This window comes from Fusarium oxysporum, chromosome IX, assembly GCF_013085055.1.
Source record: "Fusarium oxysporum Fo47 chromosome IX, complete sequence".
Lineage (NCBI taxonomy): Eukaryota > Fungi > Ascomycota > Sordariomycetes > Hypocreales > Nectriaceae > Fusarium > Fusarium oxysporum.
Genome location: NC_072848.1, coordinates 1,218,301 through 1,241,958, shown reverse-complemented (window position 1 = coordinate 1,241,958; position 23,658 = coordinate 1,218,301). Strand labels below are relative to the sequence as shown.

At 48.0% G+C, this 23,658-nt stretch overlaps 6 protein-coding genes and 1 pseudogene across 7 annotated transcripts; 5 read left to right on the top strand and 2 right to left on the bottom strand.

The window, feature by feature from the left end:
- Window positions 1-501: 501 nt before the first annotated feature.
- Window positions 502-1,614, bottom strand: FOBCDRAFT_51752 (uncharacterized protein). Its single transcript, XM_059612229.1, has one exon. The coding sequence runs from the start codon at window positions 1,444-1,446 to the stop codon at window positions 856-858; it is 591 nt and encodes a 196-aa protein (XP_059467834.1). The 5' UTR covers window positions 1,447-1,614; the 3' UTR covers window positions 502-855.
- A 168-nt stretch (window positions 1,615-1,782) lies between these two features.
- Window positions 1,783-2,393, bottom strand: FOBCDRAFT_279100 (uncharacterized protein; the record flags this gene model as incomplete). The annotated part of the gene is made up of 2 exons (XM_031189816.2): window positions 1,783-2,076; window positions 2,133-2,393. 2 exons carry the CDS (start codon window positions 2,391-2,393, stop codon window positions 1,783-1,785), a joined length of 555 nt encoding a protein of 184 aa, XP_031033801.1.
- Window positions 2,394-6,918: 4,525 nt separating this feature from the next.
- Window positions 6,919-7,015, top strand: FOBCDRAFT_t194 (annotated as a pseudogene). Its single transcript has one exon. The product of its transcript is annotated as a tRNA-OTHER (tRNA).
- A 3,083-nt stretch (window positions 7,016-10,098) lies between these two features.
- FOBCDRAFT_189356 (uncharacterized protein) lies at window positions 10,099-11,715 on the top strand. The gene is made up of 2 exons (XM_031189812.3): window positions 10,099-10,780; window positions 10,845-11,715. The coding sequence occupies exons 1-2, from the start codon at window positions 10,148-10,150 to the stop codon at window positions 11,259-11,261; spliced, it is 1,050 nt and encodes a 349-aa protein (XP_031033797.2). The 5' UTR covers window positions 10,099-10,147; the 3' UTR covers window positions 11,262-11,715.
- A 1,082-nt stretch (window positions 11,716-12,797) lies between these two features.
- Window positions 12,798-16,236, top strand: FOBCDRAFT_252878 (uncharacterized protein; the record flags this gene model as incomplete). The annotated part of the gene is made up of 10 exons (XM_031189811.3): window positions 12,798-13,233; window positions 13,288-13,773; window positions 13,821-14,312; window positions 14,418-14,440; window positions 14,489-14,520; window positions 14,619-14,775; window positions 14,887-15,002; window positions 15,061-15,306; window positions 15,376-15,829; window positions 16,182-16,236. Exons 1-10 carry the CDS (start codon window positions 12,934-12,936, stop codon window positions 16,234-16,236), a joined length of 2,361 nt encoding a protein of 786 aa, XP_031033796.3. The 5' UTR covers window positions 12,798-12,933.
- A 726-nt stretch (window positions 16,237-16,962) lies between these two features.
- FOBCDRAFT_279096 (mitochondrial carrier domain-containing protein) lies at window positions 16,963-19,406 on the top strand (the record flags this gene model as incomplete). Its single annotated transcript, XM_031189800.2, has 6 exons — window positions 16,963-17,125; window positions 17,183-17,263; window positions 17,371-17,578; window positions 17,849-18,567; window positions 18,639-18,804; window positions 18,854-19,406. 6 exons carry the CDS (start codon window positions 16,963-16,965, stop codon window positions 19,404-19,406), a joined length of 1,890 nt encoding a protein of 629 aa, XP_031033785.2.
- Window positions 19,407-20,665: 1,259 nt separating this feature from the next.
- Window positions 20,666-23,542, top strand: FOBCDRAFT_51721 (uncharacterized protein). The gene is made up of 2 exons (XM_031189797.3): window positions 20,666-21,831; window positions 21,882-23,542. Exons 1-2 carry the CDS (start codon window positions 21,166-21,168, stop codon window positions 23,328-23,330), a joined length of 2,115 nt encoding a protein of 704 aa, XP_031033782.2. The 5' UTR covers window positions 20,666-21,165; the 3' UTR covers window positions 23,331-23,542.
- The last annotated feature ends 116 nt before the right edge of the window (window positions 23,543-23,658 follow it).

Sequence of the window (23,658 nt, the reverse complement as noted above, 5' to 3'; positions counted from 1 at the left end):
TGAAATGAAGACGGCATGCGTTCATTCCCCACTCAAGCCCATGCTACCCCGATTTAGGTAATGGAGCTGTTTTTAAATTCTCTTCCGTTACCGAGGATCCAATGCAAATGCCATGATTTTAAAGGAGGGCCCAATTGCGTGGCTGTGGTTGATAATGAGACGCTGCACGGGCTGTGGTAGCTATCACCGCGGAGTTATCATGATGTGGGGTCATTGAGGCTACAGCTACAGCTACAGCTATGAGCTGAACTTGACATCTGAGAAGCTTTGCAAATGGCTGCTATGAATAAACAGAAATTAGAAATGCCTGTCAAAAAATCCATACTCACTGGTCCAGAAGCAATGGCACTCAACAAATCAACGGTCACCCATTAGTGGCCACCACAATTCAACAAATCGCTCATGTCGTAGCTACACCATCATTTCTCGTCAGACATCATCACAACTCATCGTCACACCTTGGTTCGCTCACTCTAAGCCATATCGTGTCACAGTCACAAATTGAAATAGGCAAGTATTTGAACATTCGTATATTCTCGTCTCGCAGCGCTGAAGCCGCGTTGTCGCAACCAGACAGCGCCAATACCCAGTTAACAATAGCCACACATGCAGTCTACCGCTGCATTGCAAAACCAGGCTCGAGGGCCTCCCAAATCCCAAAAATCTCTTTGAATCTGATCATGACATGTATCCCAGGCCCCCTGAACACTCCAGATGCTTGCCGAGGCGAGACAAAATATTGTAAAAGAAGCCCGTCCAACCAAGACATGGGCAAACCAAACAACGCTCCAAAGTATAAAGCTACTCCGGTCCCAAAAACACTAGGCAGGCCAGCACCAGCTATGGCGCTCAGGCCTAAACCATGAACAAGAAAACAAAAAGAGGACAAATATATAGGCCGTCCCAAGATGATACAAAGAAAAGAATGGGCAAGGGTGAACCTTTTTCGTTCCCGTTCATTGCAGCAGCGGGACAACACCAAAAATTCGACCAACTCCCCGTAATTTCCCAGATTTCCGTCCCGTAAAGGGATATCAATTGTCGCAAAAACACCGTTCGTCTCGATCCTGACCACCGCCCAAAGATATTTCCAAGATGCGACCGATCAAATAACACCGATAAAGACCCCGCTTGCGAAAAGCACTCCTTTCTATGTTGTTCTTTTTCTCTTGTTGACTTCATAACCCATAACCGCGATGAGAGAAGACATTTTGGTATGAATGGGAAGGCCAACCCATGCCTCCCATGTAAAATGAAAACAGTTGATGCCGAGAAAATCCGATTATTGTGCCGCCAAACACCGATGCAATGTCGTCTTAAAATGCAGAAAACGCCCGTTCGTGTCTTGTAGCCCCATCTTGCGAGGCGGACACCCAACCCTAGGTATTTGATTTGTTGCAAAAATAACAAAGTAACCAAGCCGAAAATGGTATCGTTCTTTATCATGCCGTGCCAGTATTATCCTCATAAACTTGTCGGTGAAACAAGAGGTATGATGATTAGGGGATGTTTATACAGGGGTGATAGTAAAAGTGATGGTTGTCGAAATTGTTGTCGCCAACAGTGGGGTCAATCGCGTCAAGTGATTGGCCTCAAAAGCTTAAGAGGAAACCAGCCCAGTTGATAAGAGGATGCCAAGATCAAGTCTCGATAGGTCAATATGCCCCCCAAGATGAACAGCTGCCAAGAACGAACGGTCGTAATTACAGTTCAAGGTGCACCGCCGGTGATGCGATACACTGGTCAACCCATGCGAGTGCATGAGTAGCGACCTGGTGCGGCTTACCACCGACGCATCGACTGTTGCATCCTGCCAGGTGACACTGACTGAGGAGGGCTCGACATGGTAATGCCAGTAGCGGGGTTGATGATGGGAATGGCATTGCGGCCGCGGGTGGCGGAGGGCTGGTGAAGCTTCATGCTGGGCTGTTGCTGGTAGGCGGGAGGAATGAAGGCAGGAGATGTTGAGTTGAGAGAGAAGCCAGGAGCAACAGTGTTGGGGTGTTGCGTGGGGGAAGAGTCGGGAGAGTTGCTGGCTAATGAGGAACGCTCAGATGCGCTTGAGATGGAGACCAACTGCGAACAACAGGTCAGATTGATGCGCCGACGTACTTAGTGACGGGATAACTCACGTCAGTCTCGGTCAACAGACCAGGACAGAACTCCATGTCATCTTCAAGGTCGAAGGATCGACTGGTCTCGAACTTGGTTCGGAAGGCTGTGAGGGAAGCAGTCTCGTTGAGTTCCTTCATGCTACGGACACCGCGGAACTGGCGTTGAGCTTGTTGGGACACAGAAAGACGGGGAGCTCTGCGATTTCGGCCACCATGGTGGTTGTGCGACACGGGGGCGGGGTGCGCTGGGTGGGCGTTGTAATGGTAGTATGCAGACATGATGTGAGTCGCGGTTGTGCGTGCGTGTCGGAGTTGGTGCGGGATTAATTGAAGCAAGTAAACACAAACAAGAAATTGAAAGTGTTTATGAGTCGTCGATCTAGGTAGTCGTGGTAGACAAGATCCAAAAAGTCGAAGAATAGTTACTGGTGAAGTGTAGTAGCGGTTGAGTTGTAGAGGAGAGTAGAGTGAGGTTGTTGGTTGATGTAGATTTTTGGGTGACGGATGAAGAGAGTTGAATTGTGGGAGAATGGATAGCGAAGCGAGGCGAGGTACGAGGGGAGGGGCGGAATGGGAGTGGGAAGGTGACGGGCTCTGATAAGTAAAATAAATGGAAAATGGAAAGTGGACAGGCAGATGCAGGACGCAGGATACCTTACACCGGGGACGGCGGGCGATGTGAGTCTGCTGGTTGGGGACACTGTGAGCACTGTGAATCCGCTAGTATCCACAGTGTCCATACATTGCTCCACATGAAGCGCCTGCCGAACCAAGAGATGAGGGTGGGACCCGATTCTGGCAAATCACGCCTTACAGACGGTGGCCAGGACGTCTTTGCCACTTTGTTATGATTGGTATAGTGGAGGGGTAGCGTGTGCCACAGTGTAATCTTGGTGGCATGCTGCTAGGCCATCCCTGTCTATCCGGGTAGGGATGTTTGACGACGGCACAGTTTTCGAGACAGAGACATACACAGTACGACCGGCGTGTTCCAAGAGCTAGACAGCACACCTATCTGCTAAGGGGCTGAGTTCACGCTACTTGTCCTATTCTAGGTTCACCTGCACCCATGGCGGTATCCGAAACTCAGCGCCTACCCATCCCGGGTGGAGGCTATTGCATCCACACACGTCCCAAGCCCAGTGTCAAATCGCTGTCGGCCCTCTCGGGGTTCCCATTCCAGCCTTTGTCAAGTGACTTTTTGCTCTCTCAGCTTTGTCCCTGCTGGACCTGGCGCTGGTTCCAAACTTGGATCGTGAGAGAGGCCCTGGAGCCCTGCTAGTCTAGCGTCTGTCCGTTCTTCTTTTCTTTCTGTCAAGCTCAGGCTTGGGGACCAGGGGTGCGCAATGCTCATCAGGTGAGTGACGAAGTGACGGAATCTCTCTACTGCACACATTACTCTACCGCACAGTGAGGAGCTCAGAGGGACGCAGACGCAGACGCAAACGCAGTCTCAGTCTAAGTCTCAGGCACCATCTTGACCGCGTGCTCTCCCACTCTGCCACTGCAATTCCCCTGTGCTAGCGCAGAAAAGCCCCTTTCTGTCCGTCCCCTTCAGGGCTCTCGCAGCCGTAATTAGGCGCTATGCCCTGCTGCAGCATGCTAATCTTGTCAATTGATTGGATTGCGCACCAATTTGTTTGTTGACATGCTGAAATTGTTATTATCCACTGCTTTCGTGATGATGAAATGAAGGAAGGCAAGGGAATTGCGTTTCTCATCTGCGACGTTGGATGCCCCGCAGCCTTTCATTACCACGGCACACATATCTGGTGTATTGGGGTGGTCGAGGCATTGTATCATTAGATACTGGATTTCTGTTTGTTCCAACGAGTATCCACGTCCCCCAGGACCAGGTGAAGTAAGGTGAGGTGCAGTTAAGTTCAAGTGCGTGCAGTGCCGAAGAGGCCCCAGTCGCCAAACGGGCAGTCAAATCGACCATGACCATCGCGGGACGGGAAGGGAAGAGCAGGGTAGGGCTTCGAGGCTGGTGAGCGAACGATTGAACGAACGTTCGGGGGACGGCGACGGACTCTGATGGGTTGACCAGGTTGGTTCAGGTGGGTTGGCGGGATGGCGGTGATGGACGGTACCTTGCGAGGCAGTGAGCACTAGGCTCAAAGTTCTGTCATGGCACTGTGCATGACCGTGTATGGAGCCATTACTGACCACCAGCGCAGAATGAGGGAGGGTTGGTGAGGCCTATGACTGGGCGGCCTCGAGACCCTTCCATGACCCTGCCCTCAATGGTTCTGGACATGGATACGTTGGAAACGTGGCGGGCTGGCCTGCGTCTTCACTGAACAAAGAGTTTATTGCACTGTGCTATTCTGTCATGGCCCCTCCCGTCTGCAGATCGCACGTATCCCTTTCTCGTCTGTTGTTTTATTGTGTGTTGTGCCCTGGACAGCCGCCGAATGAGAAGCTGTTGATAATTGACACTGTTTCCCCAATGGTCGAACCACTATCAAAACAGTCTCAAGGGTTCTCCGGTGCTAAATATCGGTGCTAAATATCGCCACGAGAGGCAAAATGAATGAGAACAAGGTCACCATTGTCTCTGGCTTCTGGAAGGCCTCTGACGTGTGTGACGTTGATCTGGATTATTCTCGACTTTAGGGTAGTGTCTTGAGACACAACGGAGCCCAGACCCAGACCATCTTCGACACCAACCTCGTCTGAAATGAGAGGTTGACAAGTCCAGTTGTGGTAACCTGTGGCGTTTGTGCTTGACCTTGAAGGGTAAACTCACCCACACACAACACAACCCCAGCCCCAAACCCCAACCCACGACTTCTGGCTGCAGCTTCTATGTATTCTGTATGCATCTAGTGCACTGTATGTACGGTTAACTCGCCCTGTCCGAAGACTGTACTTGGCGAGACACACTCCACGCAACCCTCACGCAGGAACTCTTTGTCGGCCACTACGGTTGCAGCACCTTTGCGGGCGTCTAAATCGAGTCGTCGACAACAAAGACCGTTGATAACTGTGGGCATCTTGTTAATAGCGGCGAGTTTGTGCATCGTGTATTACAGAATCTAAACCGGTAGACACAGCACGATGGTTGACAAGATCGTCGTGAAGCGTGAGCATTGACCATAAGCAAGCCTGGGCATAGCAAGTGACGACGGCGGCAAAACATACAACCCAGTAGGGTAGGTTAGTTCGATGTTTGGTTATGCATATTGCCTATCGTTTCCACATTTCTAGAGGTCGTCTTGCCGCCAGCCTCATCTTATCTTACCAGACGGGTTCTCATCCTATCCTGTATATTCAGAGAGACCCTACAGTATGCACCACACCATTTTATTGCCGATGGAAGGTTGCTGGATGGAAGATTGATTATCTTTGGTCCTTGATGAGTGATAACTGCCACTGCCACTGGCTCTTGCGCAATCCAGCCTCTCGATCTCGGTTAGATCGTTGTTGGACTTTGATCAAAGCTGGCACCCTGCCGCTACCACCATGCCATACCATGCCCTGCCGCACCGTCCAAGTGTTTCATCAGGCTCTTCTGAGTATCCCTCCAGGGCTCTCTTCTCTTGTGTCATTTGCCAGGCCACCATGCGGGGAATGGGCAGGTCTATTTTGAGCGGGCTGTGAAGGCCGGAAGTCTAAACCTGCTCTTGTTCGTCTTGCTCATTTTCGGTTGGGAGGGATGTGATGTGATGTGATGTGATGCTTGGTCTCTGGGCTTCGCCTACGCCGATCACTTCAACGTACGTGGTGGGTGGTGGTCCCTTCAATGAATTCCTGTTCCTGGAGAAAGGGTCCAAGTCCCATCCCGAAAAGAATTCGAGGCACTCGACCGAATGCGTGATGCTTTGCAGCTTCGGGTTCCTAGCGCAAAGTCTACGGTAATTCTAGACGAGTCACAACAAACAGAGCAGTAAACAACCGTAAAGTTAAAATTGACAGTCCAAACTCTCTGTGAGCGGGGGAGATTGGCTGAACCATAACATACCCTGTAGGGTCCTGGAGACAAAAGACGCTGTCGCATCTGTGCCCTGGCAGAATCCCTGTACAGTATGAACCCATACCCAGATTATCGGCATTCATCAGAGTCACCTTTCACTGAATCAAGTGAATCATTAGATTCAGAGAGAATAATAGACATTTCGACGTAAAGGGAAAAGTCAACAAAATGCTACGTTTCTCAAAAGCATTGTTAGAAGCCGCTTGTCTCTCCCTAGCTCTCCTCCTCGTCTGCCCACGTTGACGCAATCAGCCATCCCTAGTCGCACGACCCATTCCTCGAGCTAACAATCTCAACAATCGATAATAGACCGCATGCATCTAATCATTCAATGAATTGATGGTCAACATGTCTATCACGGGTTGTCAACCCCCTTCAATATCATGAGACAAGGCGATTATATCTGATGCATACGGCGTGCCATATCCTATAGCCCATATTCCCATCGCCACACCGCTAGTTCTCACAGACGATGGATGGCCTGTTTCTTTCTCGTCGGCTAAGGCGCTTTTCTTCGGCGGGTGACTTGATGTCTCACTTTGCGGAGAACAAAGGAGCTCTCTTCTCTGAGAGTCCGAGCTTTCAGCCCAGACCGCGCCACCCCTTGCTTCAAATGCGAGTCACCCCGCGCGCCACACTTTGCGGAGAAAACGGCGACGTCAGTCCCGGCCGAAAGCCTCAGTTCTGATTCGTCCTTTGCTTCAACAACCAAAATTGACTTCCTCAACATCACGATATACAGATCGTGGACATTTTAAAACAGAGCCAGCATGCTTTTGAATGTAATACTTATATGAAATATGTACTCTTGTCCAGAAACTAAAGTCCAAACTGGTGTAATTGGGAACACAGCCGGGCCTTACTCGCTTCCACCGAGCCCTTCGGGGGACGGTAGATCCAGGTTCGAATCCTGGGATTGGAATATACTTATTTAATTCTTTTTTCTTGCTATTCTTTAATCATGAACAGACACCAGCAGTACCTGTCAATAATATGTGTTCGCCAAGCATTCTTTTACATAATTAATGTATTATATCCTACTAAGTATATAAGAAGGGGCGAGTAACTAAAATAATAAATACAGCCCGCAGGGGTCACGACTTTAAATTCTAGATGTCAAGTCTGGCAGGGAATAGAAAACAACCCTAGAAATGACCACTCAGGCCTCCGATGTTGGGGAGTACGGATGGTCTGGAAACTAAGTCACTCAAACACAAGGCAAGAACTTGATGGGATCCCGTATTCTCTAGGCGTGGTCGTATGTGCTTGGAGTCTTCACTCGTACGGTAGATGAGGTTGCAAGACGACGACAACGTGTTATTTCATGATTAAGGCCGAAGCCTGGTGAATGGCTGAACCACAAGAGAGCTATAGAACCTGTAGTCATGAACATCATAACGTAGAAAAAACCACTGATCAAGGTTTCGACAATTCTGGCTAAACGGTGTCCGATGTCTTGGTCCAAGATCACGAGAGATAGAACTTAAAAGAAAAAAGGACTGGTTTTGTTGAGACACTGTACATATTACCTTTTGAGGCTATGGTATTGCCTACGCCATGATGAGCCTCAACCTAGAGCTTCATAAACTCCATGGAAGAAATCGAAGCCATCATTCCATGCATTCGTATGCTCTCAACATTTCGCTTGGGAGAAACTTGGGATCTCCAGGAAATTCCAGCCACCCCAGGATACTAGCCAGGATATGCAGTTGTGTTTTCATCATAAACAGCCCACGATGTATCAGCTGATCCAGCACTGCCTCACCACGACCTCAGAGGTTGTAAGTGAATCGCCAGAGAGATTATCATGGAAGATCGAGAACATGTATGTTCCGGACCGCTTCGGCCTCTTCAGACACGGCTCACATCCCCTGCAGGTAGCGCAGCTCGAAAAGGCGGTGATATGTGCTGCAATTCTTGCATGGCTTAGGTGTTCAGAGACTGCCTTTATATATCTCTGGTGTTAGTTGCGAGTACGAGTTGGAAGCTTGCCTAGTTTACCTTCTTCGTAGATTCTTAGAGACACGTTCGTAATAAAGGGCTGGCTGGCAGTGGAATTTTCTAACGCAACTCGCGACCCATTCTATAGAAAAAGGTTTTGGTGAATACTGAGAAAGCTATATGAAAACTAAGTTGCTAGCAATGACCATCATATAGAAGCTGGACTTGATACAGAGGCCGCACTGTTCGCGTTCAGAAAGATACCGACAGCAGTTCCAACACCAAGCCTTGACAACAGAAGGATATGAAGTCAGGGTGAGAACCTGAATGAGATATTGGTATCCGTAGCAGTATTCGCCAGCCAGCCAGCCAGGCTCATAAAGCTTACATATATGTCCACGATTCACGAGGAAGTTGCCCGAAGGCGAGATGATACCTTTTGTTTTTATGAAGCTAATAAGGTGTTTCGATAAGTATCATAAGATCTGCCTATGGGTTAGAGGTTTTCCTCTGTACAAACAGCGAGTTAAATTGGTGTCTTACATCTGAAAACCATTACTCACTCTCCGTGTCTCGTCCAAGAAGATATGAAAATGACCATGTTTTCCTTTGATGCTGTGTCTAAGAAGGTCCAACGATTGTAAGAATTTCAGTATGTACCTTTGCAATCCCCCAGTACTCACTGCAAAGTCTATGGACCCGAAGCATCTAAAGATTGCTCCTACAAGAAGACTCAGAATACCCTTATGAAGAGAGCAGCTCCTATTATCAACACAACAAGACATGTGGATACAAATGTCACTATTGAAGACGACTGAGAAAATTAAGAACAGAATGCATCGGAAGTACTCCTCATGATACGAACTCATTTCCCAAGTCCCAACTGAACACCTATGTGACATCAGAACAATGAGAGGGGTTTGCAGTTGAACATTGAATCTTGACAGTCAACGAGAGCACTTAATACTTGACAAAGACTTGAACTTGAGTCTGCTAAGTGAAGGCTTTTCAATCTCACCCGTCCTTGAATTATGGTTCTGATTCTTGAAACCTTTCATATGAAAGTAATGTGGCAATGTCCTGCAACTCTCCCTAGAATTGTCGTGATTTAAATTCTCGTTAGAAACACAGAAAGGAGTATGTTGTCATGATGGCTCTTAACACCCAGTTCTCATACTATGGAGCGATTCCAAGGAATCTCGTGTGCAGAAGGCAGAAAGTATATGAAGCATCAGGGCAGAACATGTATTTATGGTTGCCTCAAGATGAAGAGAGACTCTTGTATATATAATTAAGCACTACATAGCCAGCACCGGCTGGGCAGAGTATAACGATTTGAAAACGAAGAACTGAATTGAAAATCAAATAGACGTTTATTATTCTGGTAGATAAACATAATAAATTGTATGTCATGCTTGATTCGTTTCAAAAATTCCTCATCAGTGGCTATTGCTATGAGTCAGATTTGAAAATACGATACGTCATCATGTACAGTTTGGAATCATTTCTCTTGGCCCCACGCACTTTATTTCCGCATGTTCACATCAAACTATCTCGGGTCATTGGAATCAAAATTTCAAAGAAGCAGGACTTACAGGTATCCTTCCGGTCGCGGCTGAAGATCATCACTTTCGCCTACATGCGGAAACTTTAAGACATGACTTTGGAGTTTTTATAAAGAATGGAGGATTAGACCAGCTGTTATCAGGATACCAATATATATTATTTAGGAATAAGACTGGTGCGTTGCCTTTTGATAGGCTCATTCCATATGGCAACGAAGACATAGATATTGTGGTTTTGCTGGCAGGTCTTTGATCGTAACGAGACAGAAACTCATCGATTGCCCCTGCATGATGTTATATTATACGTCAATACAGAGTGTATCTCTATAACTCAAACAATTAGAATGACTACCATCATAAATTCGATGATAGACACTGAATGGGACCTAATCCATATGAGTCGCGCTCCGGGGCTCGGGCCCCCAAGATACGGGAGCAGGGCGGGTTTAAATTCTCCGGACTTCCCGCCTCCATTGTGAGTCGGACTTTTCTCTTACCCACTACATCAAACCTAACGACTTACACAATCTGAACTACATCACATTAAAATGGATGTACTAAAATTTGGGCAGAGCTCTTCACTGGGTTACATTCTGTTCATCGTCGGTTCGGCCACATTGCCTATCTTTCTTCTCTTCATTCTGTTCCGCAGATCTGTTGGTCAATCTGCATCCAAATCATTGCCTTTACCAGCTGACGACGAGATTGTTCGCCTTCGTGTATACCCGGTCAAATCATGCCGCGGTTTTGACGTAAAGTCAACGCAGCTTCTACGAACTGGTCTAGACTTGGATCGTAACTGGTTGTTCGTCACGGCTGATAAGCATGAATTCATCACGATCAGGGCGAATTCAAACATGACTCTTATCATAACAGCTTGGGACGCTGATACCGACACACTCACAATTTCTCTTAATGAACACAAGATTGAGATTCCCGCTCATCCTACGACTCAATGGCTTAAGAACAACACTGAACTCAAGAAGGCGACTATTTGGGGCGAGCAAACCGATGCCTGGGAATACGCCGAGAGTCTGACCAAGCCCATCTCGGAGTTCCTAAACATGGACGTTCGTCTGATGTACAAAGGTCCTACACCGCGAGTTCTACGTGGAAGCGGAGCTCCTCACCGTCTTGGTCGTACTGAGGCTACCAAATTTGCCGATATGATGCCTGTGCTGGTAAGCTACATAATCTGCAACCTGAAATATGACTCAGGCGTTGTACTAATACCAAACTTGACAGGTTGCCTCTATGGCGAGCATGAATGAACTTAACGAGCGTCTCACTCAGGCTGGAGAGGATAAGATTGAGATCGATCGGTTCCGCCCCAATGTCATCATCCGAGGAAGCGTGCCATGGGTGGAGGACGGATGGAAGACTCTCCAAATTGGCGAGGGTGAGCACCGTCTCGACCTTGATGTAGTGTGCCGATGTCTGCGATGTCAGGTACCCAATGTTCACCCAATTACTGCTGATAAGCACCCGCGTCAGCCGTGGAACCAGCTGATGAAATATCGACGAATCGACCCTGGACTGAAGTTCAAGCCGAGCTTTGGCATGCTTTGTGCACCGAGTGATGAGGGTCACATCGAGGTTGGCATGAAATTCCAGGTCACGGCCATGACGAATGATCACTTCTTCATTAGCCCAATGAAGTAAAACGAGTTGTTGGAAAGTGTTTGGGGGAGTTGCCTAACTTCTGTGGCGAGGTAACCATGTACAAAGCGAAGGACGATGAGAATGAAAATGATAACAAGACTATGTTTAGGTAATGGTTCACATGGATTGTACGCTGTTCAATTATGGACACTTGGATGGACACTTGGATAGGCACACTAGCTGACTGTATTGTGTTCTCCTCTTTTAAGTGGCAGTGCTGGATCAGCCAAGCCAGCACAAGATTAAAAGCTTTGACAAGGAATTAGATCGGGTTCAAGGATTCAGAGACTAAAGTCTGCTGTCATAACTAGTTTAAGCATGCCTGGATCCAATATATAAGTTTATAAACGAGGCTGATTCGAGAATCTGGGATGAATTTCTGAAGGGAAGACGAGCGCGGGCCTTGATTTCAGTCTTACCCTTCACCCTTCCTTTTCACATTTCGGTTTGTCTGGTAGTTCTCTAACTTGATAAGCCTAGACCCTTAATGGGACTAATGGAGTCTGAGAGAGGCCTCCTGATAAGATCACGATGCCTTTGAGGATGGTTCCATTTCCAGGATGTTTGTTCACAAATCAAGTGAATGGTTGTTGAACAATCACGTCCTTCACCCACTTGGCATATTAGCCGGAATACACCATCAACCATACACAGCCTTGCGAAGACACTAGTGCTATGCCTTGCTGGCGTCAAGTTGACTAGCTGGTGGATGAGATTTGTTGCTGTACGAAGAATTTCAAACATGGTTGTGTTGTTGCACCCGTCTCTTGGATCCGGTCAAGACTTACCAGGCTTGAAAGGGACGCTCATATTCTAGTGTGATAGCAAGTCGAGGAGATTTTTATCGTGAAACAAGGCACAGAGACTGTTTAGATATGGCAGGTGCTGTATCACGATTTGTTTAAAGGATAGAATGAGTTCACCACGACTTAGACTCAGTCATGCAACGCTTTGCTCACAACAGCATCCGTGTTGACTTCTTTGAAGCAGTTGTACAGCTTCTCGTGTAAATAGAGCAATCAAGGCCTCAGAACACACAGAGCCAAACATCTAGTTGGTCTTTTGCCCTTGCCACATGATGCCAGAATGTGGACAATGCTGGGTGGAGTGATATGTTCCCATGCTCTTGGCGAACGCAAACACCCTTACTGAGCTACAAGAATGATCCTTTCAGATCGGTTGACGCTATGATTCAAGCGCATATTTGCCAAGTTATATTACCCAAAGTGTCGGGAATCATGGCTCGGGGAATTCTAGTTTTGTGTTAGTCGTTCTTGATACACGAACAAAGAGTGGAAAAACTGTGGCTTGGTCATGGAGGCAATGAAACACGTCCAAAACAGTCTGTACTTACAGGCCTAGTTCATTGTTCCACTGCTAGTCACAAGGCTGTAACATTTGTGATTTTGTGTAACTGGGCAGACTGTGTCACTGACTGATTGGTGTGGCAACACCTATAGTGCTAGGCGCTTCGCGGGGCTTTTTAAGCGGCACATTGGCAGCCCAGCTTACTGAGAGATCCAATGCACAGCCCACCAGCTTTCAAAGCTTCCTCCCAATCAATCAATCAGACATTACTACTTCCATTGTTTTTAAATCTCTCAACCTTCCCATCGACTTTCACCTATCGCGCATCGAAGCAGAAGTTTCCCTATCAGCAAATCTATTCACCATGGGGGACGATCTCGTCATTTATTATAATGACTCCATCGACTCAGATAACTTGGCCGCGGCTATGGCCTTGTTCAAGGCCACATACTGGAAGCCGACCGTCCGCGTACTTTGGATTCTAGAGCCTCGTCAAGTGTGTTTCGGACTATCTATGACAATGGATCAAATCACCAGATGCAAGGAATTGATAAAACAGCACTTTCCATCCTTTGAGAACCCTTTCAAGACCCTTTTGAACGGAGATATCAAGCAGCAGGATATTGATGATATCAAAGATCTGACAAAAGATAATCGCAAGATCGTAAGCTTTCCCCTCAGAATCAGATACTATAGACAAATCTGACCATGATAATAGCTCGAGATGGCAGTGAAGCCCAAGTATGGCTCAATCAACGACGCCACCTTGCATGCACGGCTAAGTGCACTGGACCTGGCAACTTGTCTTTCCGAGTGGTCTAACAACAACCCCGTCGAAGTTCTTGTGGACTACGAGACTCTGGAACATATCGAAAACCCAGTGAATCTGCACATGCATCACCATGAAGAGCTTGTCAACCGGACTGAAAATGAGCTGAAGGAATACTACGACATCCTGAAGAAAGTGTTACATTTCGGCCGTCGAACCGATAACCTGCGGGGTTGGTATAACAAGTGCATCTGGCGACTCGAGCATGATAGAAAGCTCTCAGACATTTCTGTGGAACGACTTGTCTTGGACAAAGTTTTGAATCGGATCCAGACCGCGGGAAGCGTTCGTTTCTTTGGGGGTTCTTCGTTGAGAATCCTACAACAGTTCCTCGATAGAGGCGTAGCCAGCAAGATCAAGTGTCACTTGCAGGTGGTAAGTCTGATCCATACTCCTCATTGACAAGATACTTATGGTGATAGGGTTCCTGCGACATGTCAGCGAATCTCTTCTCCAACCAGTTCAACATCGCCCTCAACCAACAAGCAGCCAAGATCGTTCTCAGCCGATCTGCGGAATTTGCAGAGTTCACCGTCGTGCCTTCACATACAGCGCAGAGTATAAAGTACTCAGCCCTAGGCCTGAAGAAATTCGGAGGCCACTGTATCGAGAAGCGAATTCTGGGCTTCAACTGCCACGAGGAGCCCGTCAAGATCGTCACAAATGAAGTGTCACTTGAGCAACAATACCCTGACAAATCCTACTCCATGCCAGACTTAACCTCGTTTTTGTGTGCACTTGTTCCAGGGCACATGGGTTCCAAGCCAGGGTATATCGAGGTCGACGAACAGGAGGGCGGTACACTTCTTTTTAAAAAGTCTGACAAGGGCATCCCCATGTTTGATCTGGACGGCGTCAAGGAGTTGGATGAGGAACAGATCACGACGATTTTCGAATCATTAACACGTGGCGAAGTGTTGCTATGACGGAGACAAGTTTTGATACCCAAAGGCGAGTTAGAAGTCAGATAGTACCTTTAATAGCTTCTTGATACACAAGAGTATAATCTCAATTAACAGAGAGAAAAGTTAGACTTCTACAAGTTTGAGAGCATGATGAGTGGAGTATCCAAGTGATACCGGATTACCAGTATGACTTATTTGGACTCTGACGAGAGTGAAAGTACCAGTATAAATAGGACATGTGCAAACACAGTCAGGAAATGCCGAATTCACCTCGATCTCATACTCAAGACTAATTTACAGCTAGTAAATTACCAGTTATACAACAGGCGCTTCAAGTGCAAATTCTATTGGGTAGGTCGTTTAATATCGCTAATCAGCCACAAGACGGGACCCTTCCGTGTGGCGCCGTTGCCAGCCTTGCGAGCCCCCTCTCCAAGTTGACTATTTCAACGAAACCTCAACAGCTTCGGCTGTCAAACCTGCCTCCTTAAAAGTCTAATCTTCTTGCGGAATTGGTACCTAACGGTCTATCAGAAGACATGTCAGCCAATTATTGGCAATCGACACAATGTCGCTTCTGGAGCTTCACCAAGGAGCAGCTCGCGACAATGCGACAGAAGCTTGAAGAGGACAATGCCGAACTGGTGCGAATGTTTCCGCTTCCGCAGCAACGCCATTTGTACATATATTTTAATCAACGTACGTGGACACCTCTATAACACGAGAGAACTGATTGGCTGACTCAAGGGACGCGCAGAATTGATACGGCTGGCGAAGCGATTAACGATTCGACAACAATCCATGGCCACGGCGCAGGTCTACATGAAGCGATTCTACTCCAAAGTCGAGATTCGCCGAACGAACCCATACCTCGTCATAGCGACCGCGATATACCTAGCCTGCAAAATAGAAGAGTCTCCTCAACATATTCGACTCATCGTGACAGAGGCGCGACAGATGTGGGGAGATCTCGTGGCCATCGACACGTCCAAGCTGGGCGAGTGTGAGTTCTTCATGATAAGCGAGATGCGATCACAGTTGATTGTATTCCAACCGTATCGAACGATCACAGCCTTGCGAAGCGAATTATCGTTGGTGGACGACGAAGTGCAACTGGCTCGCTCGGTCATCAACGATCACTTCATGACGGATCTTCCGCTCCTATACCCTCCACATATTATCGCCATGGTTGCCATCCTACTGGCCTTGGTGTTGAGACCTAATAACTCCGGTCCTGGCCAGAACACTTCAGGAGCGGCCGCCGCAGCAGGACTAGCAGCCGCTCAACAGGCGCTGATGCGAGCACAGGGCCAACAAGCACAAGGTGGAATGCCCGAGCCTGCTGCTGTAGAACCTAAGGAGAAGCGGCAACAAGATCGGGTGTCGCGGGTGCAAAAATTTGCGAAATGGCTGGTCGACAGCAACGTGGAGATTGCATCTATGGTGGATGCTACTCAGGAGATAATATCATTTTATGAATGTTATGAACATTACAACGACAAGCTCACTCGCGAACAGATCAACAGGTTTGTTAAGGCAAGAGGCTTAGATAAGTGATCAAGTTATGAGAAACGAGACATGAAGCATGGTATATGCGGGTTAAGCATTGAGGAGCATTGACTGGGAGTTTTAGGCGTTACTGGTTATTGTTATTGGAGATCAGAGACACTCATACATTTTGGTGTTGTATGAAGCTTCCAGGCTGGCTGTCTGTCTGTATAGTCCTAGAACTTTAACTTTATCTTACTATCGTATGAACCTGGTAGTTTAACGACATGGAAGACTCCGTGCAAGAGATCAAATAAGGTGAACCCCTCCATAGAATTTTGTTGAACTGTGAAGCATAGTTATTCTATCATATTCTATGTAGCATCTCAGATATGCGGAAGTGTATTTCGATGATTTGTCGGACCATATGCCCGGAACTGTCTGAGAGCAACCCAATTATGAGATAAGAAACTTGTGAGCTTCAGATAAGACGTTTTGATAGGACGCTCTAATAGTAAACTAAACCATTAATCCACTGATTGAACATATTTTTCACTTGACTAGTCCGTAGATCATGTGAATATTTGCAACTTGACAAAGAAATTCTTCGAGATGAGGAGCCAGGAGTTTATGCCGAGACAGAGCGAGGATGTTGGCAGCTAGAGACAGCAAGAGAATAGCTCAGCGGGTCCTTCCAGGGCACTAAGCATAATACAGTGCCTCTGATTGATCGCCAGGCTTCGAAGCAGTGCCCAACAGCGGGCAGGACGGCTGTTGATAGCCACCCCGGGCCATGACGGACGGGGCTAAGGTCAGATCCAGCAAGTAGCTCCACTGTAGCATTTGGTATTTGGTACAGGCATTTTTGAGCAAGAGCAGCAAAACGTTAACCCGGTTGGGGGGGTTTCATTCAGCTACCAACGTCACAGCTCGTCAATTGGCATTGGCACTTCAACACCATCTTTTCCTTTCCGACCCGAATCCTTCCTACGACAGTTTAGCCATGAACTTCCGGTAACCCGACAATACCTCCCTCGAAGTCGCCGTACCTCGATTTTATTTCCACAGCGACGCTCTCCTGCAGCGCAGGGCTTTTTGCGCCTGTTGCGCCCGACGTACCTGAAATCTTGCCGGAACGAGATATGCCACCATTGCAGTTACAACTGTCGTCATGCGCGTGACAAACATCGTGGAGGAAATCGAAGAGGGGCTTAGGGAGCCCCAGAACTCTCGCGATGCTCGTGTCGAGAAGCTCTGGGCGAGCCTCGAGCCTGATCATACTGGTGAACTTGACCTAAAAGGTCTGCGGAAGGGGCTTCGAAGGATTGACCATCGTAAGCGAGAGCCCGCGCTGGCTCAAGCTTGGTAGAGATACTGATGAGCAATTACAGCCATGAAGAATGCCGACGATATGCTGAAACGTATAATGGAAGAGGTGGATCAAAACGGCGATGGCAAGATACAATATAACGGTACGCAAATCTGTCTTTGACTTTGGAGCTCCAACTCTTCCAGATATTGCCTCGGTACCTACGGCCACGATGTTGAAAGCTTACTTTTGGCTGTTCGCACCCTTTAGAGTTCCGAAAATTTGTCGAAAATGCAGAGCGCCAGCTTTTTGCCCTATTTCGATCAATTGATAAAGATGGGAATGGAAAATTGGACAAACTTGAGCTTCAAACAGCTTTCAAGAATGCCGGACTCACACTATCGAACCGCCGCCTTACCGAGTTCTTCGATGATATGGACCTCAACAATGACGGTTATGTCACATTTGACGAATGGCGGTCAGTATTTTATTTTCAGTTCTATCTGGATGCTTTTTTGTTGCATTTTTCACTTGAGATCTCCACTGGCTGTCAGTCGCATCCCATCAGATGCTCAGAGCTCATGACTGACCCTCAGTCATTTTGGCGGGGATAACCCTCATAACGTCATGTGCCAAGCCCAATCGCTATCATCGGCGATACATTTGCGACCGGTTTCTCGAAGTCGAGATTTTGCTTGAAGCGTCTCCTTGTCGATCATGGACTTAGCAGCTGATCATGAACTCCCAGAAACTTCCTGCTATTTATGCCGCCCCACGACCATGACTCCCAACTTCATGCCGTACTTGACTTTTACTACTCGGTGGTCAGCGTGACTCCAGAAGGAGACACACTTGTGAGCGAGGAAACATTAGAGGGTCTAGGTACGGACGGCTTCCGCTCTCTTTTCATCACCCTTTTCGGCTCTCTTCTACGAGTCGCTTTCCCCTACGATTTCCCAAGACCTATACCTTCACCCGACCGGACATCGACTTCCGTCAGTCAACCCAGCACCTCAAATCCGGATGAGTCCCCGAACCAGACCGAGAACATGGCTACCGCGGCCGCAGTCTCATATCCCGACTACGATGATGCAGCTACCGAGATATCGCAGGAAATCGCCGAAACGCTTACACAACACGTCGACGATGGCACCCATGGACCTGAACATGAACACACCACTGGAGCTTCAACAGCAGTGCACAAGAAGTTTAGACTAACACAATTTGTACCCGATCCAGGCTACTTTCTAGCAGGTGCCATCGCCGGTGGAGTGTCGCGTACGGCTACTGCGCCTCTCGATCGGCTGAAGGTCTATCTGCTTGTGAATACGTCCAGTCGTACCGAGACCGCAGGTGCAGCACTTCGACAAGGCCGTCCTCTCGCTGCTCTGAAAAACGCAGCAAAACCGTTCGGCGATGCTTTTCGAGATCTTGTTCGGTCAGGGGGTGTTCGAAGCCTTTTTGCTGGTAAGTCTGCATCATAATGAACTAGGGTTCATATTGGCCCTGGATGTGATGGAAGATGCTAACAAGACTAGGAAACGGCCTCAATGTCATCAAAATCATGCCTGAGACGGCCATTAAATTTGGTTCGTATGAAGCGGCAAAACGCGCACTTGCCAATTTCGAGGGCCATGGTGATCCAAAGCATCTCAGCTCGTGGTCAAAATTCGCCTCAGGTGGCTTTGCTGGCATGATAGCACAGTAAGTTTAACAGAAATCTTGACAGAACTTAGAAACTGATAATTGGCAGGGCTTCGGTTTACCCCCTTGATACCCTCAAGTTCCGCCTACAATGTGAGACTGTCAAGGACGGTCTTCAAGGTGCGGCTTTGGTTCGCCAGACCGCTGTGAAAATGTATGCAGATGGTGGTGTGCGTGCCTGCTATCGAGGATTGACCATGGGACTCGTGGGAATGTTTCCCTACAGTGCTATCGACATGGGCACTTTTGAACTACTAAAAAAGTCTTATAAGTCGTACTATGCTCGGAAGAACAACGTCCATGAAGACGATGTCAAACCCGGAAACATTGCCACGGGAATCATCGGCGCCACATCTGGAGCCTTTGGAGCCAGCGTTGTCTACCCCCTGAACGTAGTGCGAACACGACTTCAAACCCAGGGCACGGCCATGCATCCCGCAACATACACTGGTATCTGGGACGTAACGAGGAAAACGATTCAACGAGAAGGGTATCGAGGCTTATACAAGGGCCTTACACCCAACCTTCTGAAGGTCGCTCCCGCCTTGAGTATCACTTGGGTGGTGTACGAGAATTCCAAGAGAATTCTTGGATTGAGCTAGAAGCCCCAACTAGCGATGAGATAAAAGGGCCAAACACAAAAAACTACAGGGATCCTCCCCTGTTTCACAATTAACATTTACTATACACACGCACGCACGCACGCAAATTTCACATCAACATTCTGGAAAGCGAGGATCTAGCGATTGGATGGCATTGCGTTACGATGGGGAAATATTCTGGCGTTGAAGGGATTGATATATCAGAAGAAAGTGGCCAGCAGCCATCGTCAGAAGACGAGGTGATGATTCGGCTGACACTGCATGTTTCTCATTTTCGGAGGTGCTGGGAGTCAGTGGTTAGAATTGGGTGGACATTTCCTTGTTCAAGATAGAAGTGGTTACAAGAAGATGAGGTCTCGTGATGAATCCATCAGTTTCCTTGACTAGGTTCGAAACGATAATGAAAGCTACTCTGACTCGCCATCTATGAAATTGTTGAATTGAGAAAGGCCGCGGGCTAGCTGTGAGAGGTCCTGGAAAACATCCGAGATCGAGCATGCCCATTTCGGACACGGAATCGGAGCCGGAGATGTGGGGCCGGCTCCGGCGGAATGGTTCATACAGGAGGGGCTGCCCTGGGTAACCCTAGGACTCGTTGGACTGCAATTACAGCCATGAGAAGGTAATAATTATGAAGGCATGGTGGAAGCTTGAGGTGTGAAGCTCACTGCTGGAGTGAATGTGTTCTAGACTTAAGAATGAAAGGAGGTCCAGACGAAGCTGCTCACCAAGCTCATAATTGCTTTGGCAGCTCACAAAAGAAGCTTATTGCCGCACTGCAGATCCAAGCTCGGCTGGGGTAGCTTGGCCAAGAAGTAGTCGTTATCAATCAGCCCTATCACGTATCTTGCTGATTATTCTCGATCATCAAACGTCATTTCGCGATCTTGACTCGTTCTTTTATCTTCCACAGTCACAGGTTGTCGTCAGCCGCATGTCAAGAACTCGCGGCCTTTGCTGCAGGGCTTACGCAACATTGTAACTATGAATTGAGCTTGCACAGGAATGGCAGTTGGCAAGGGTCGAAAGAGGACTGCGGGGTTGTGAAGGTTGGGGGAACTTTTGTAAAGTGATAGAGGATCCTTGCTCTGGTGGGAGACGGAAGATAAGACGAGGGAACGGAAGATTCTGAAGAGAAGTTGAGTCGGAGGAGAAAGAAGAAATACAAAGAAAAGAGAGACCTGGAGTAGAGATAATATAACTCATGATATTGAAAATACTGTATAGCCAAGTAAGGAAGCATTGAACATACCATGGCTTATAAGTTGGAAAATACGATAAATGGATGGCTTGATCGGACATTTTGCAGTATTACGCCGCTTCATATGCACATTCAACGCTCGCCCCCAAAGAGCAATAGCGTGATCGGCCAAAGTCGTTACATGATCAGAAGCATCGCAACCAAGCAACGTAACCGAGCAGGAATATTCAGTCTAGAACCATGGCCATAGGCTGATTGTAGGAAACAAAAAGAGAGGTGCTGTAAGCAAGACCCGTTCCCCTCTTTTTTTTCATCCGCGCCGCAGCTCAACTTCATCTTTCTCTCATCTCGTCTGGCATTCTTCACCTCAATAATCTGGTGATACACGGCGTGAGCACGCTCAGATTCCTCTTGTGAAGAGTGCCACGTACGCATCACCTTAATCTCCTTCTTACTTCAATAAAAAGGGGTATTTGGCGTGCGTCTGGATCAATTGCACCGTCTTACACGCCCCACGCCCACAAACATACTGTACGCCAATAACGAGACAAGGACAAAATGCCTGCTCCTTACTCTGACAATCTCTATTCCGCCGACTCTGACGATGAACCTGATGCCCTCTCGCCAACAGACGGTTACTTCCACGCGTCGTCTGAGTCGTCGTCATCTCGCTCTGGACAAAACGTACCTCATGTTCCAAATGTGCTTGTCGAGGACCCAACTCAGTTGAGTCGCGATGCAAAGATTCAAGAAGCAGAGAGGGAGAGGAGGTTGTTAAATACCGGAGGCTCTGCTGGATGCAACCCTGAAAGCACTGCCTCGTCACACGAGAACGCGAGTGGCTCGGAGAACCCCATCGCATCGACGCCACGTTCTCCTCCAAGAGCTTCTCCTCTGTTTGCTCATCCAGTTGACGCACCACCTGCTTACTCGCCCTCACCTACAACAACTTCGCCACCAACTACAGTGAATAACTATCAAACCTTTGCTTCTACAGCTACAATGGGTCGGCCTGAGGAGAATAGACCTTTGATCAATCATGCTCCAGAGTCTATGAGCAGCCCCTACAACTCAGCTCAACAACCATCACGTTGGCAACAATTTAAAGACTCCGTCTCAAACTTCAACATCAGGAAGAAAGTCAAGACAGTCCTTGCTTCGCTTCTCATTTTCTCTGTCGTTTTTATGATCTTCAGCAGCTTTACTATGCAGTCTAACCACGGCGTAAGTCTTATGTTGATATAGTACGATATCTGGACTAAAATAACTGCTAGTCACACTCAAAACCAGTCGAGGATAATGATCCCGTTGCACCACCTGCCGACGACGGTGATGACTTCGACTGGAATCCTTCGCGAACTTGCCTTGAAAAGCCTCAACACTCCGCCCATTTCATTGAGGAAATCGATATCCAATCTGACCGCAACCTTAGCATTATACAAAGAATGGTCAAGTCCAATGACCTTAAAGGATGGAGCACCCATGTCTCTGGTGAAGTTATTCTTCGGCCCGTAGAGGATTCCTCGCCTGCTAGTATCGAGCTGCAGGTTATCTCCAACCACGACAATCTCAGGGTTAAGGCCGACTTCAACAAGACAACTCAGGTCTTTGAGATCAAGGTGCCACGCAGAGTCGACTGGAGCTCGTCCGACAAGGCTCCTTGCATCCAAATACGTATCACGGTCTCGGCTCATCGTGAGACTATCCTTGACCATCTTAACATTGAGACTCAGCAGCTTGACGTCAACCTCAAAGAGGGGGTCGTTCTGGGAGTCCAGAATGGGGTCAACATACGAAGCGCCAGCGGTGATATCACTTCGCCTGGCATCAAAACGATCAAGGGCAAGGAAGTTGTTCCTTACACTCTCTCATCCCGCGAAATCCGCATTCATACAGCCAGCGGCGATGTCAAGGGATGGTATCCCCTTTACGACCTCCTCGACATCGAAACGGCCTCAGGCGATATCATCACCAACATTGGACCGAAGCCAGTGAACCCTCAGAATGTTCGACCTGCTGAGTTTCGTGTGCGCTCTGCTTCAGGCACGGTCAAGATTGATGAGCCTCTCACTAGTGCTCAGAAGGCTGCTCGCCCAGATCGCGAGTTCCCACCACGCGACTACACAGTTGATATCATCACGGCATCTGGAGATATCACGGCCGATGTCGCCGCGAGCTCACTAGCGTCTTTCAAATCGCAGTCTGGTGATATGAAGCTGCAAATCTGGCCAGTGCTGGACTCGAGTTTGTTGACTATAAACGAAAAGGCGAAGCCAACAGTCATCACGGACACAAAGAGTGGCGATACGCATGTGACGATTCTGGAGCCCCTGTGGACGAGCCTTGCTACCATCGGCGAAACGATTCCTCCTGTCAAGCCCTATGATCCGACAGATGGTAGCGATCCATACATTGTTCTCCCGGAAGGATCCGAGCTTGCTGAAATCAGCATGGCCAGACCCGTGCTTTCGGTTCTTCACTCCAAACACAAGTCAGTCAGCGGCAAAATTGAGCTCTACTATCCTAATTCTTGGGAGGGCATGTTCTTTGCAAACTCCATTTCGGGTTCACAAGAATTCAAGGGCAAAGACGTGACAGTTGACCACGGAAGAGGATCGATCCCACCACATCTCATCAGTGGAAGAAAGGGCAAGGGGTTCTCCCAGCTCGACATTAGTACCGTGTCTGGCGACCAATTCGCCCTGCTCGGAGAGGAAGCATGAGAGAGAGATACAAATAGTAATGAAATAAGGCAACAGCGAGATACACGAATGGATAATGACTATGGCGTACCGGCGTTGATGATATTACAAGAGAACTTATTGCTTGGACAGCACCATTCGTTAAGGATAGGAACTTGGGATACCATATCGTTCGTTGAACGTATTATTGACCGCAATAAAATACTCATCAAGAACCTCGTCCCAACGAAACAGTTTCTCGAAACAATAGCCAAGTTTATTAACCCCAGATCCATGAAGTGGCTGGCCAAGGCGTGGTAGCGGTAAAGCCGTTCCCTAGCCGACAGCCCGTACCGCGGGATATATTGAA

Excerpts from the sequence above, each read along its gene's own strand:
- FOBCDRAFT_51752 (XM_059612229.1), bottom strand. The coding sequence starts at position 1,446 with ATGATAAAGAACGATACCATTTTCGGCTTGGTTACTTTGTTATTTTTG.
- FOBCDRAFT_51721 (XM_031189797.3), top strand. The coding sequence starts at position 21,166 with ATGCCTGCTCCTTACTCTGACAATCTCTATTCCGCCGACTCTGACGAT. Across the intron at positions 21,832-21,881 it reads CTATGCAGTCTAACCACGGC|TCACACTCAAAACCAGTCGA; the intron begins GTAAGTCTTATG and ends AATAACTGCTAG.
- FOBCDRAFT_189356 (XM_031189812.3), top strand. The coding sequence starts at position 10,148 with ATGGATGTACTAAAATTTGGGCAGAGCTCTTCACTGGGTTACATTCTG. Across the intron at positions 10,781-10,844 it reads CCGATATGATGCCTGTGCTG|GTTGCCTCTATGGCGAGCAT; the intron begins GTAAGCTACATA and ends CAAACTTGACAG.